Genomic DNA, 15,694 nt, shown 5'->3' on the forward strand with positions numbered 1-15,694 from the left:
CTAGTCACATTTTTGCTAATTATCGGCAATTCTGCTAGACATCTTTCGGAGCAACGACTCGCCTTGACAATGAACGGTCAAACATTATTGTACTCCCTCATCTTCTCATCAGCTCTAAGCTGGTCTTCTCATACCTACTAACAACTGACAACTGACGCAACAATCGCAACCATTCATTTGACCTGACGTTGCTGATGGCTATCGAATTACTGAGAATCGTTTTGAGTTGGTTCGACTCGTTGGAAACTTTCTAGTAGTTTTGTAACCCTTATTATTAAATATTTATTAAACCATGGTTTTTTTTTCTCCTTCCAACAGGTTCAAATTCTAAACAAAAATGTCGTTCTGGCCGCGAACTTCCTGGCGCGCTGTCCGTCCTGTATGTCCAACCTGGTGCGGCACATGTGCGACTTTACCTGCAACCCCAAGCAGTCCAAGTTCCTCGAGGTGAAGGCCATGGAGGTGAATCAGCAGACAAGTAAGTTGCAGTTTGTTTTGAAAACGGAATTGTTTTGTTAATTTTTTTTTCTTAATCTTTTACAGACAACAGCTATATCACCGAAGTTGACCTACACATCATGGAGCAGTACATGAATGGAACCTATGAATCTTGCAGCCAGGTTTCGATTCCTTCGGCCAACAAACTGGCCCTGGATCTGATGTGTGGTACCTGGGGAGCGTCCCGATGTAGCGCCCGGAAATGGTTCGAGTACATGGGTCACAAGGAAGGAAACACCTACGTTCCTTTCCAGATAAACTATATCCCCCACACGTCGCCTGCCGATGTTGACCCATTCGAGCCGTTGTCCCCCCGGGTAGTTCCTTGCAGCGAGAAGCTAGACGTAAGTGGTCCCTTTGTTAGACTCACTCACTCATAAACGCGGATGATTGAAACTTTAACCTTCTTCTAGAAAAACACCCCGGCCTGTTCGTGCATCGATTGCGAGGGTTCCTGTCCAAAGCCGCCGGCTCCCGTTCCGCCCCCGCAGCCCTTCGTCATCTACGGCTTCGATGGCTATGCGGTGGTGATGTTCGTGGTGTTCCTGGTTTGCAGTGGCATGTTCGTGATCGGCGCCTGCCTTTGTGGGTCCTCCTCGGCGGCTAGCCCCGGTGCAGGTATGTTTTTGCCGCCGCCGCTCGTCGCCAACGCGTTTGCATTATTCATCTCGCCGCGGCGCATATCATTTACATTTTCACTCGTCGTCGCCTCATATAATCATCATTACCTTTACCTACCCACTGCATTAGTCCTGATCCGAAGGGATCAGAAACATTGTAGAGGAATGTTGTTTTCTTTTGCCATAACGAAACGTAGATTTTTTTAGTACAACTAATACCTGCTCAATCATCACAGAGTAGCAAACGTGGCACTTGCATTTGATTGTTTGAGGATAGAGATGTTTGAGTATGTGATATTTGAAGCTCACTATTAATGTTAGTTAAGGTTATACGTTTGTTAGTCTGTGAGTATCATCCACATACAAACATGTATAAATTAACAAATTGAAAAAAAAACAAATTGATTTGCTTTCACTCTGTTACTTGAAAAAAACATGTTAATTTTATTAGAACTACTGATTTACAATATTGTTATCAATGCATGAATTAGTAGTGCACTTTTATTAACAATGGATGATTATGACCATTTGCTATAAAAAAAACATGCAACGTAGCATAAGTTGTTTAATCAATATTCAGCAAAGCAGCTCCTAATGAGTTTTTTTAACAAGGTTTTTCTTAAACATTCAAAGAAGATTAAGTGATTTCATTTCGAATGTATTCTTGACTGTACAGACCTCGAAGGGATATGTTTAATCTTTTCTGAAAAACTTGCTTGAAGAAATTTACGTTAAGTTTTGAGGAAAATGCAGAACTAATGCATAAACTTAAAAGCATCTTTGCATAGTAAGCTTTCATTTTGTGTGAAAATCTTGAATTGTTCTGATTTTACACAGAGAGGGAAACATGAATAATCATAATTTTTCACGAAAATAAATTTTGTAAATTTCATTTCTTACCTATCAAACCAAATTTTGAACTTTGATTTGATTTGATGCTGTAAACTCGGAAAAAACTTATAAAGAGACTGTGTTTGAAATCACAATTGGTGGCTCCAGAGAGTAATTTTCATACCCTTATGAACGAATTAATACGACGTCATTCTTGAAAACTGAACACGGATGCCGTGCATCCAATTAAGAACATGATTCATACATTTCCATCAATTGAACTGACATTTCCGTTTTGATATTTTGAAAAAAAAAAAATCTCTCGTGGGATACCGGCAAACTAAACAAAGTGCTCCTCCCTGCATCGTTCCAGTTTGGAGCAGGAAGGAAAATCGATATTTTTGTGCGCCAGAATAGAACTGTCTTTGAACTTGACATGAGTTGGGTTTTGGGTTTGCCGTTCTACGTTTTACAAAACTAACACTTTGGTGGGGCCAAATAATAAACAATGGTACGGAAAATGGCTGCTGTTGCTGCCTGTAGCCTGGGGCCAATCGTACATTCAACCTAGACACAAATATGTACCTACGGGACGGGTACAAATCAAAATAATTTGGTTAACAAAATTGTGATCTACACATCTGGCCGGATGTGATGCCGCCGTCACCCGGTGAATGATCTTGAAGTTTCGAGCCGAACCGCGATAAATATTCATCTTTTGGCAAGATCGTTAAAACTTAAACATTTTCAAAATCATTCGATTTGGGTTCGATTTGTTCGGTCAATTCATGGATCGACTGGAAAATCAACTTTAATAATTTCAAAATGTTTTTCGTAGATGCACAATTACTACCAACTCTGGTTTCCGATTTGAAATTCAGTATCAACAAACTAGCCAGCCTATTATACGATTTTTTATCATCCCGAAATAAATCTACATTTTCATCGTACAGATTCGAATTTACACATATCGATTGCCAAATATGTACTGCCGCCACACCGTGCCTCTTTTGTGCTAAACGGATTCAATTGGGGCGTCTTCTGTCTGGAAATGTCTGGAAAGATGTAAATTGATCGCCTCCAAACAGCTAACTGGCCAGTAAAACGGAATCAATATGCAACAGAAACCCGTTTTCGTAAGAGATTTTGTTCTTTACAATTCCGAATAGATAAAAAATATTTGCTAGCTCGCTAGCTGCCTTCGAATGCTAATAACTGTAGCAAACTGCTGGACAATCAGGGTCACCTTCCTTTTTCTGGGAACGAAATCGTATACGAAAGAATTCGATTTAATTTTCGATTCGAAACGATTCTCATTTCGGCAACAAGGCAAAGGTGACAATTAGTTTATCATTCCCGGTCACGCGACGCGAAGATTGGGTTTGGCTAGAAAGTTGATTAAAAGATCAGTTTTGAGTAAAATAAGAAGAGATTTGCTGACTTTATTTATCAACAGTTGAACAGTTGGCACACTTCAAGGCGATACTTAGTTAAAAGTACTATGGCGAGAATACGGCTTTACTGTCCAAAAAATTACCAGCTCTTTAAGAAGAGAACAAGACTTTAAAGAATATCTTTGTTTTTGTCTTGTAAGAAATTCGCGATCAAATATGGCTTATCGGAGAAGCTTTTTCCAAACCTTGTTTTTATTTATTTTTATCAATTTTAATAAAATAAAGGTTGTCCTCGAAGGTTGTATATCTTGACTTTATGAAGTGATTGATTTGATATAAACTGAACTGGTTCCAAAAGTAAGACCTTTGGTATCTAATAGCATTTGAGCGATTCAGTTCGAGTTTGAACCTATCAGCATGTTAACTATCGCCGTCTTTCTACAAAGTTTACAGTTGAGGGATTGTAGTGTGTTGAAATTATTTTAGGTTATTTTCGCCATTTGCGGTAGATATTTTTAACTGTAGGTATTGTTTGAGAATTTTAATGGCTACATTATCACTTAAAGATCATCACTTTAAAGGCTAACTACCATTCTTAAAAACAGGGTTGGTTGTACAGATTTTTCTAGTTTTAAACCGAATTTGTAACTAATTCCATCTATACTAAAACCCAAATCACGTTTCAATTAGCGCACACTCATCATTCGTCCCATCAAGCCACACTGTTTCTCGCCCATCGACCATCCAAAAAAAACTGATCATATTTTATTATATATTTTTTCTTTTCATTTATATATGGTGATTTCCTCAACAACAAAAATTGTTCGGCCCGGTGATTTTGGGGGATTCAAAAATCCAACCTACACAACATATCACAAAACAAAAACCAATCGTGGATCATTGGTCTCTCTCTTGGATAAAACCAAAACAAAACAAAAATCTACAAATAACCAATCGTTTTCGACTAACAACAACAACAACTTCTACTACTACTGCAACAACATTTTTACTCGAAAACCAAAACTACAAAAACCACCATTCAGAACTTCTGGTTCCGGGCGACACTTTGCACTCAGACCTGCGCTCAACCGTGGGTCGCCGTTTGGCCGGTGGACTGTCTAATAGTGGCGATTTGGTTGGCACCGATCAGGAAGATTCGCCCCTGCAATCCAAAAGATCGAGTAGGTTTTTACACGTTTCTCGCTGTGATCAAACTTAAAAAACAAAGTTTCCAAAAAATGCACTTTCTCCTGTCTGTCACACGTGTCTGTCCTTTTCCTGTTTCTGTTTCCGTTTCCGTTGTTTGATGTCGTCCGATTTGTGTGTTTAATAAAAAAATCACTTTACATCACACATTTCTGTCACTGTCACGTCTCGTTTCTGCGAAAAAGTACCTAACTGCATCCCAGAAATAGTGAATACTGCTAAAGCTTGAAGAACGTTTGGACCTTGGACAAACAAAACTTTTTTTTACAAATTACAATTCTGATCAGAAATTAAAGCCGCAAATTTTTTTCAATATTGTTTGATGCTTTCAAATGTCTGTTACCATTTTTTGGTAAATCCAAATCCTGATCTACACCTTCCTCTGTTAGAGCAGTAGCACTTCACTTTACAAATTGTTTCTACTCTGTCCATTTGTGTCCTGTTTTGGATAGTTCATACCCATGATTTTGAGCAAAACCTTGAACTTAAGTCATCGAGAAACATTATCTGCACCTTCACATTTTACTCACCACATTTCAGCATTGATTTCGACAGATCTCTACTCTTGCAATCTCGTCACGCACATACGTTAACAGAAAAATTAATAAAAGGTATCATCCAACAGTCATTTCATCAAATGTTGAAACTCATGTTTTGTTGGTTTGGTTGTCTGATTTTTGTTGTGTTTGAGTGCATATATGTATTAGGGTGTATTGATTTATTGATTAAAATATTTAAAAGGTATAGTTAATGCTAGCATTTGAATTTTATAACCTAGCTTAAGGCTTTGAGGGAATTTTGTTGAAATCTACCAGAGATTTGGTAAAATTGTAAAATAATCATGAAATGGAAAAAGTACAATAAATGGAATGAAAATGAAAGAAATTAAAAAAGAAAAAAAAAATCAATCAAATACAATGAAAATACAAACACAAAACACAAAACAAAATTAACATCTACACAAATAAAAAAAAAATAAATGAATAAAAAACATAAATGAATAAAACAAATAAATAAATGAATGAAAAAACTAAATAAATGAATGAAAAAACTAAATAAATGAATGAAAAAACTAAATAAATGAATAAAATAAATAAATAAATGAATTAATAAAAAAAAAATAAATGAAAAAAAAATGAATAAAAAAAATTATAAATGATTAAAAAATAAATAAATAAATGAATATAAAAAATAAATACATGAATAAAAATAAATAAATGAATAAAAAATATAAAAAATGAATAAAAAACATAAAAAAAATGAATAAAAAAAATAAATGAATAAAAAAAATGATTAAAGAAAAAATAAATAAATGAATAAAAAAAATAAATAAATGAATAAAAAAAATAAATAAATGAATAAAAAAAATAAATAAATGAATAAAAAAAATAAATAAATGAATAAAAAAAATAAATAAATGAATAAAAAAAATAAATAAATGAATAAAAAAAATAAATAAATGAATAAAAAAAATAAATAAATGAATAAAAAAAATAAATAAATGAATAAAAAAAATAAATAAATGAATAAAAAAAATAAATAAATGAATAAAAAAAATAAATAAATGAATAAAAAAAATAAATAAATGAATAAAAAAAATAAATAAATGAATAAAAAAAAAATAAATGAATGAATAAAAAAAATAAATAAATGAATAAAAAAAATAAATAAATGAATAAAAAAAATAAATAAATGAATAAAAAAAATAAATAAATGAATAAAAAAAATAAATAAATGAATAAAAAAAATAAATAAATGAATAAAAAAAATAAATAAATGAATAAAAAAAATAAATAAATGAATAAAAAAAATAAATAAATGAATAAAAAAAATAAATAAATGAATAAAAAAAATAAATAAATGAATTAAAAAAAAATAAATAAATGAATAAAAAAAAATGAATAAAAAAATAAATAAATGAATAAAAAAAATAAATAAATGAATTAAACAAAAAAAATAATGAATAAAAAAAAAATAAATGAATAAAAAAAATAAATGAATAAAAACAATTAATTAATGTAAAAAAATGAATAACAAAAAAAAAACATCAATGAAAAAAAATGAATAAAAAAAATAATAAATCAATGAAAAAAAATGAATAAAAAAAAATAAATGAATCAAAAAAATAAACGAAAAAAAAAAAATAAATTAATATAAATAAACAAATAAATGAAAAAAAAGATAAACAAATGAATTAAAAAAAAATAAACAAATGAATTAAAAAAAATAAACATGAATAAAATAAATAAATAAATTAATAACAAAAAAAACATGAATGAATTAAAAAAAAATTAATAAAAAATAAATAAATAAATGAATAAAAAAAGAAATGACTAATAAAAAAATAAATAATAGAATAAAAAAAATGAATAATTGAAAAGAAATGAATAAATAAATGGATAAAAAATAAATAAATAAATAAATGAATAAAAAGAATAAATGAATGAAAAAAATGAATATGTTTATACATACATATATGAATAAAAAAAGTAAATATGTATATGAATAAAAAATAAATAAATAAATGAATAAAAAAAAAAAATTAAAAAAAAATTAATAAAAAAAATAAATGAATAAAAAAAAATGAATTAAAAAAAGTGAATAACAAAAAATGAATTAAAAAATAAATGAATAAAAAAAAATGAATGAATAAAAAAAAAATAAATGAATACAAAAAAATTAATGAATAAAAAAAATTAATGAATACATATAAATAAAAAATAAATAAAAAACTGAATAAAAAGAATAAATGAATAAAAAATATGAATACTAAAAACATTAATAAAAGATTAAAAAAATGAATACAAAAAACATTAATAAATGATTAAAAAAAATTAATTAAAAAAATAATAATAAAAATGAATAAAAAAATAATAAAAAAAATAAAAAAATAATAAAAAAAATAAAAAAATAATAAAAAAAATAAAAAAAATAATAGAAAAAAATAGAAAAAAATAATAAAAAAATAATAAAAAAAAATAATAAAAAAAATAATAAAAAAAATAATAAAAAAAATAATAAAAAAATAATAATAAAAAAATAATTATAAAAAAAATAATAATAACAAAAAATTATTAAAAAAAATAATAAAAAAAATAAAAAAAATAATAAAAAAAAATAAAAAAAATAATAAAAAAAATAATGAATAAAAAAAAATAAAAATAATAATGAATAAAAAAAAAATTATAATGAATAAAAAAAAATAAATTAACTAAAAAAAACCTATAAAATGAAAGAAAATAAAATTAAAATTCACAAAATAATAATAAATAAAATAAAAAAAAAAAATAAAAAAAAATAAAATAAAAAAAAATAAAATAAAAAAAGTAAAAAAAAAAAAATAAAAAAAAATAAAATAAAAAAATATAATAAAAAATAATTGAAATTAAATCAAAATAAATGAAATTAAATCAAAATAAATGAAATTAAATCAAAATCAATGAAATTAAATCAAAATCAATGAATTAAAATTAAAATAAAAAAGAATAAATGAATAAATAAATAAATGAAAAAAAAGCATAAACGAATAAAAAGAAAGAAAAAAATTAAAAAAATAAAAAAAATTAAAAATAGTAAAAAAATAATTAAAAAAATATTAAAAAAATTAATTAATAAAATTAATTAATAAATGAATAAATAGAAATAAATAAACGAAATAAATTGAAATAATTAGTTAAAAAAATAGAAACAAATAAATAAAAATAATAGAAATAAATAAATGAAAAAAATAGAAATAAATAAATGAAAAACATCGTAATAAATAAATGAAAAACATCGTAATAAATAAATGAAAAACATAGAAATAAACAAATAAAAAAATCGAAATAAAAAAAATAAAAAATAGAAATAAAAAAAAATAAAAAAATAGAAAAAAAAACAAAAAAAAAATTGAAAAAAAACAAAAAAAAAATAGATAAAAAACACAAAAAAAATAAAAAAAAGAAAAAAGCACAAAAAAATATAAAAAAATAGAAAAAACAAAAAATAAATTAAAAAAAACAAAAAAATTAAGATTTTAAATAAAAATAAATAAATAAATAAAATGAGTTCATAAAAAATAAATGAATAAAAAATAAAATAAAACAAATTAGAAAAATATTAAAATGAATTTTAAAAAATAAAAATAAATAGCAAAAAATAAGAAAGTTAAAAAAAGATTTAAAAAACGATAGAAAAGATGGAAAAAGATAAAAAAGATTAAAAAATTAAATTATTAAATAAATTTTTTTGATAAAAATTTAATTTAATTATTCAAATTTAATTGATTTAAAATAAAAATTAATAAAAAAAATTGATAAAAAAATTAATAATAAAAATTAATAATAAAAAAATTAATAAAAAAAAATTAATAAAAAAAAAATAAATAAAAAAAAATTAATAAAAAAAAATTAATAAAAACAAATAAATAAAAAAAAAATTATAAAAAAAAAATTTAATAGAAAAAAATGAAACAATTAATATAGAAAATAAATTGAAAAACCTATCGCAGAAATTTGAACAAATATATATAAAAGAATAATGAAAAATAAATTCAATGAAAAAAAAAAATAAACATACTTTTTATAATCAAAAGTATTTGATCAATTTTTAGTTTACAATGCCTAACGATTCTCTGTATTCTTATCTATATTCGGTAGAATTTTCATATTTCTAAATTTTCATCATCATACTTTTTTATTGAAAAAAAAATGATTAAATTTTGTTCAAATTATTATTATTAAATTTTTTTTTATTCGTGATGTTTCAACTCCGAGTGGCAAAACAAGATTTTTTCCCGGCCTTTTGGGGTTGTGAATATTTTTTTTCAGAATTCAAAAGGATTAATAAACGTTAAAAGAAATTATTTAAATTGGAAACGCTGAACTGTGGAAAATTTTGCTTTTGAAATTCAATAAATAGCATATTTAAACAATTTTCTAGATCTGATAATTAATTTATTTGAGTTTCAGCATTTTCAAGCTCCAGATTTGCTTCATTTTTTTTTTCGGATTCTAATTGCTTTATTTTTGACTTAATGTTGCTTTTGAATTTTGTATCAAGCATTCAACTGTAGGATAAGACGTTCAAATGAAAGTAAAAAATGTATAAAATCTGCAACGCGCTTATTCATTGTATATAAATACCATATTTTTCATGGAATTCCGCGTCATTCGTCATGCTTTTTTATGTTCTCGAAGCTTGGATATTTTTGTGGAAACGGAAATCCTGAACTTTTTCCTAAGGTGAAACTTTAACTTAACTGAATGTGTATTGGCGATGTCGACAGATTTCAATTTTTTAAAAATATTAACATTAATGTTCCTTTCCCAAACTTCGCAGGCGCAACCTGGGATGGCGAGCAGGAACTGCGGCCGCACCCAACCTCCGTCCACGGCGATGAAGACACAGAATCGGGCTACTTCGAGCGGCTCGGCGCCAAGACGGAAACGGCGCTGGAGAAGTTCTTCACCGCATGGGGTACCTACTGCGCCCAGCATCCGTGGATTGTGTTGCTGTTGGGTGGGTTTTTATTTTATTTTTAAGGTATTTTGACTGGATACTAACGACAATTTTGCTTACAGGAATCATCTTCATCGTGGTCATGGGATTCGGAATCATGTTCCTACATATTACGACCAATCCGGTGGAGCTGTGGGCTTCGCCAACGTCCCGTTCCCGGGTGGAGCGAGAGTATTTCGACTCGCGATTTGAACCGTTCTACCGGATCGAGCAGATGATCATCAAGGCTGAGAATCTGCCGAACGTGGTGCACAACACCAGCGATGGAGTGGTAGTTTTCGGTCCGGTGTTCAACAAACAGTTCCTGATGGATGTGTTTGAGCTACAGGAAGCAATCCGGGGCATCGAAGGGCGGTTGCCAGATAACAGCACCGTTGGTTTAATGGACATTTGTTACGCACCGTTGACGACGGATCCCAATGGAAAGGCCACGGAGCCGGAACAGTGTGTGGTGCAGTCACTGTGGGGATACTGGCAGGACAGCGTCGAAGATTTCGACGACGATGAAGAGGACGATCAAGGATTTACGATAAACTATCTGGATAAATTGTTGCAGTGCTTTGGCAATGCGTTCAATCCTGACTGTTTGGCGCCTTATGGAGGACCCGTTGATCCTGCTATAGCATTAGGTGGAATTCCACCTGTGCTGCCGGGAGAGAATAAACCAAAATATCAAAATGCTACGGCAGTTATTTTGACGTTTTTGGTAAAGAATCATCATGACAAGAATAAGCTGGCCGCTGCCATGAGTTGGGAGGAGAGTTACGTGAATTTCATGAAAAATTGGACCAAAGCGAATATGAGCATCGCTTTCACGTCGGAGCGATCGATTGAGGATGAGCTGCGAAGGGAATCGCAGTCGGACGTGTCGACAATTCTGGTGTCGTACATAATTATGTTTGCCTATATTGCTATCTCGTTGGGACACGTTAATCAGTGGAGTCGCGCACTGATCGATTCGAAAATAACATTAGGTTTGGGAGGAGTGATTATCGTGTTGGCATCAGTAGTAGCATCGGTCGGAATCTTTGGCTACATAGGAATCCCAGCAACGCTGATTATCGTAGAAGTGATTCCTTTCCTGGTTCTGGCAGTTGGAGTTGATAACATTTTCATTCTGGTTCAGACTCACCAGCGCGATACGAAGAAACCAACCGAAACACACGCAGAACACATCGGTCGAATTCTCGGCCGAGTCGGACCTTCAATTTTGTTGACGGCGGTGAGCGAAAGCTGCTGCTTCTTCCTGGGAGGTCTTTCCGATATGCCTGCCGTTCGTGCGTTTGCCCTGTACGCTGGTATGGCCCTGCTGATTGATTTTATACTGCAAATAACCTGCTTTGTGAGTCTGCTAGCACTGGACACTGCCCGGCAAGCTGACAACCGATTGGATGTGTTCTTCTTCCTGAAGGGCTCGAAGAAGGATGTTCCGACCGGGGTTGCTGCCAACAAGGAAGGACTGTTGTACAAATTCTTCAAGAGTATTTATGTGCCTTTCATCATGCAGAAACCGATCCGCGTTGCAGTAATGGTAATATTCTTCGGTTGGCTGTGCTGCAGTATATCGGTCGCACCACACATCGATATCGGATTGGATCAGGAACTGTCCATGCCCGGCGACAGCTTTGTGCTGAAGTACTTCCGATACTTGGGACAGTTTCTCAGCATTGGACCCCCGATGTACTTTGTCGTCAAGAATGGATTGAACTATTCGAATACCGTGGATCAAAATCTCATCTGCGGTGGTCAGTTCTGTAACATCGACAGTTTATCTACGCAGATTTACATTGCTAGTAAGCGACCGGAGGAGACCTACATTGCACGTCCTTCGGCCTCCTGGCTGGACGACTACATCGATTGGTCAGTGGCAGCCGATTCCTGTTGCAAACAACGCAAGGATGGCAGCTTCTGTCCTCATAGCGGTAAGATCCCGCAATTCATTCGATTTTAATTGTGTTCTTATAATGTTTTTCTCTTACAGAGCTATGTGACAAGTGTAGCATCAACTATACCGCGCTAAAACGTCCAGATGAAACCAGCTTCCGGCGGTATGTGTCTTCGTTCTTGCAGGATAATCCGGACGATACCTGCGCCAAGGCAGGTCACGCAGCCTATGGTACGGCAGTCAACGTGAAATCTTCACCGGCAAATCCGTTTTACAGTGACGTTCAGGACTCGTACTTTATGGCTTACCACACGATCCTTAAGAAATCCTCCGACTACTACGAGGCGCTAAGATCGGCGCGTAAAATATCGGCCAACATCACCAGCACCATCCAGGCCAAGCTTCGGCTAGCCGGTAGAAATGAATCCGACATTCAACAGATCGAAGTATTCCCGTATTCAGTATTTTACGTTTTCTACGAGCAATATCTCACCATGTGGCCAGATACGCTCAAGAGTATGGGCATTTCTGTGCTGGCCATCTTCATCGTAACCTTCCTGCTGATGGGTTTCGACATCCATTCGTCGCTGGTGGTGGTCATCACAATAACGATGATCGTGATCAACATCGGCGGGCTGATGTACCATTGGAATATTTCGCTAAATGCCGTATCGTTGGTCAATCTGGTCATGGCCGTCGGTATCAGTGTCGAGTTCTGCTCCCATCTGGTGCACAGCTTTTCGGTATCAGTGGAAGAAACGCGGGAACGGCGATCGGCCGATGCCCTCACCAAGATGGGCAGCTCGGTGTTCTCCGGCATCACGCTGACCAAATTCGGCGGCATCCTGGTGCTCGGATTTGCACAGAGCCAAATCTTCCAGGTGTTCTACTTTAGAATGTACCTCGGCATTGTGCTGTACGGTGCCGCCCATGGGCTCGTTTTCCTGCCAGTACTTCTTAGTTATATCGGTAAGTAGGAGAAGTTCCAAAAAGAAAGGTTATCGTCCCGCCGTCTTTGTCTGTTGTGTACAGTATTTCTAGTTCTATTGAGACCCCACTGTGTTTTTCCTTATAAGACTCGATTGGTAAATTAAATATAAAAGCAAAATTTTTTACAAAACAAAAAATCGAATGTGTCAATATAAATGTCACTACTGAAAGAACGTTCGTAGTTGCTGGTCGCTAACAAATCGATTTGATGATCATTCACTGGCTCATGATGCTATATCTAAATTAGAAACTAAGACACTAACTATTTTATGTATTTTGCTGCATGCTAGAAGAGTCAACTAGTAAAAATTGTGTGCCCAATGCGAATGTGTGCCTTTTTTATAAGGTTTGTCTTTGTCGAGCCCATCAATAGTGCTGGAAATATTGACGTCTGCTCAGTGAAGTATGCATAGCTCTAAACTACGTGTCTTTATTCGAGAATTTTCCTAAAAAATGTTCCAAAAATATTTTATATTTTAGTTCAGGTGCATATATCAACATTTAATATTGTGGTCAGTTCTTCATAGAAATTAAATAAAGTTAAGGCTAGGTAATAATGAAGCCTAAACAATTTCACACTATGCATACTTTCCTGAACAGAATACATTGAGTTTTTCTCTTATTCGTTCGTTTCGTTTCGGTTGAAAATTCTAATGGATCCATGTGGTTTTTAAATTGACGTTCTCTTTTAACCGTTTCTTTCCATCTCGTTTTTGGCAAATCTTTTCCCCGGTATTCATGTGATCAATATAAAAATCAAATTTATCGGAAATCAAAAATATCAACCATCCACAACCACCTCATCGAACTCAAATTTTAAATGGTTATCGAATAATAAAAAAAATAAACTTCAACCGTCGAACCAACTCTTCCCAACATCACATCAGGCGCCCCAATCAACAAGGTGAAGCTGGCGAACCACCGGAGGCTGACGATGCAGGACACTCAGGAAACGTCCCTCTCAACCGTAAGCAAACTGATACGCTGTTGTTCTTGCTGTTGCTATGATTGTTGTACTAGTAGATTCACTGCGGCCGCGGCTACTAGTGATGGTAACGGAACAGTGCCTGGTGCCTTGCAGCTATTAGAATACCCCGCTTCCAACCGGAGTGTCCCCGAAAATCACCCTCACTGTCATTGCACTAATGATGCTTACCATTGCCTTCACTGTAATCATAAACCGAACCAATCCAACACCCGGCAACGGTACTTTTTCGGAACGGTTCCTGTAAATATCATTAGTAATCATAGTTTGGCGGGTGATGTCAATGGTAACGGCACTAGTAGTAGTTGTAGAAATAGTGGCTTTGTTAATACTAACAGCAGAAACACGCAATCCATCGGCTACTTGTGCTGCCGAGGGACTTTCTGTGGCTTAACTTGGAAGCGACACGGATCTTACGATCCGTCCAGCAATAGCACCATCTACTCGAACCCGGATTACTATTTGGGGGCAACGCTTAAGCTTTAGATGCGTGTTTTACGATTCTTTTTCGTATGTTTCACGAATAGCTAATTCTATTTTTAGTTTAGAGATTTATTTTGTTTCATTGGTAATTATTATTTGCATACATTATTTATCGTTCATACTTTCGGTTTTGGTGGTTACTAATTTACTTTCTTTCATTCCATCATTACTTGTGGTGGCATGCGATCTGGCGTTGTTGGTCAACTGAGAAATTGTTATGGCAATAGATTTCTTTGAACAGTTAGCAATCTATTCAATAAATTCAAGTTTATTTTATTAGAGTTGCTTGCACTTATGAGAATGCACGTATTAGAATATCAAATTCAGCTAAATGATAACGAATTAGCGAAAAAATCGGAAATTGAAGTAAGAATTTTAAATTTGAATAATTTAAAAAACATTGAAAAAATTTCAATTGCAAAATGAATTTTATGATGAGAGAAAAACAAAACGTTCAGAGAGAATTTTAATAAATATTTTGGAGAAAACCAAAAAAAAAAAATGTCAAAAAATGAATTTTGAGAGCATAAGAATGAATGAGAAAAGAGTTAAATAAAGAGAAGCTAAAAATAATGAAAGAAAACAAAAAAAGGGATTAAAAATCAGAGAAAAGTTTAAAATTAGGGATTGAAAAAAATTGAATAAAAAAAAACGACTGGATTAAAAAAGACTCAAACAAATTATTAAAAAAAGTTGTACGTTGCTAGAGGGATATTTATTTGAATAAAAAAAAAAAAAAGAAATGAGTAAAAATATTATAAAATAAATAAGTTGCCATTCAAATATAACGTATCGCAATTCAAACCCTACGGAACACATTCCAGAATAAAAAAAATTGAGATTGAGAAAATTAAAAAAATGGTGAAAAAATAAAAGAGGATGAAAAATGAAGACTAAAAAAAAGGGAATGAAAGAAAAAAAAACATTTAAAAGAATAAAAAAAAATCTAAGTAAATAATTGTAAAATTAAAAAAGAATAAAGAAACTGAAAAGGAAGAAACTAAATAATACAACAGAATAAAAAACAGATTAAAATAGAAGGGAATGAATTAAATTTAAAAGAATGAAAAAAAAGAGAATCAAAAAATAAATAAAAGAAATTAAAAATAAAAGCGAATGAAAATAAATAAGTATAGAAAGAACAAAAATAGCAGAAAGAGAATTAAATAAACGGTAATGCACAGAAATAAAAAAGAGAATGGACATCAATAATAAAAGTGAATGTACGAAAAAAAATAACAAAATGAAAAAAAAAAAAGAATGAACGAAAATAAAAAAGGAGGATGAACAAACAAAAAAGTAA

At 31.5% G+C, this 15,694-nt stretch overlaps 1 protein-coding gene across 1 annotated transcript; it reads left to right on the forward strand.

Moving 5' to 3' along the window:
* Positions 1–226: 226 nt before the first annotated feature.
* On the forward strand, positions 227–15,268 carry LOC129760800 (NPC intracellular cholesterol transporter 1; the record flags this gene model as incomplete). Its single annotated transcript, XM_055758466.1, has 8 exons — positions 227–478; positions 544–842; positions 912–1,116; positions 4,387–4,524; positions 9,869–10,048; positions 10,111–11,970; positions 12,030–12,902; positions 13,811–15,268. Coding segments are annotated over 8 exons (4,391 nt in total), but the record flags the coding sequence as incomplete, so codon positions are not given.
* Positions 15,269–15,694: the final 426 nt, after the last annotated feature.

Source organism: Uranotaenia lowii, unplaced genomic scaffold (genome assembly GCF_029784155.1).
Source record: "Uranotaenia lowii strain MFRU-FL unplaced genomic scaffold, ASM2978415v1 HiC_scaffold_772, whole genome shotgun sequence".
NCBI lineage: Eukaryota > Metazoa > Arthropoda > Insecta > Diptera > Culicidae > Uranotaenia > Uranotaenia lowii.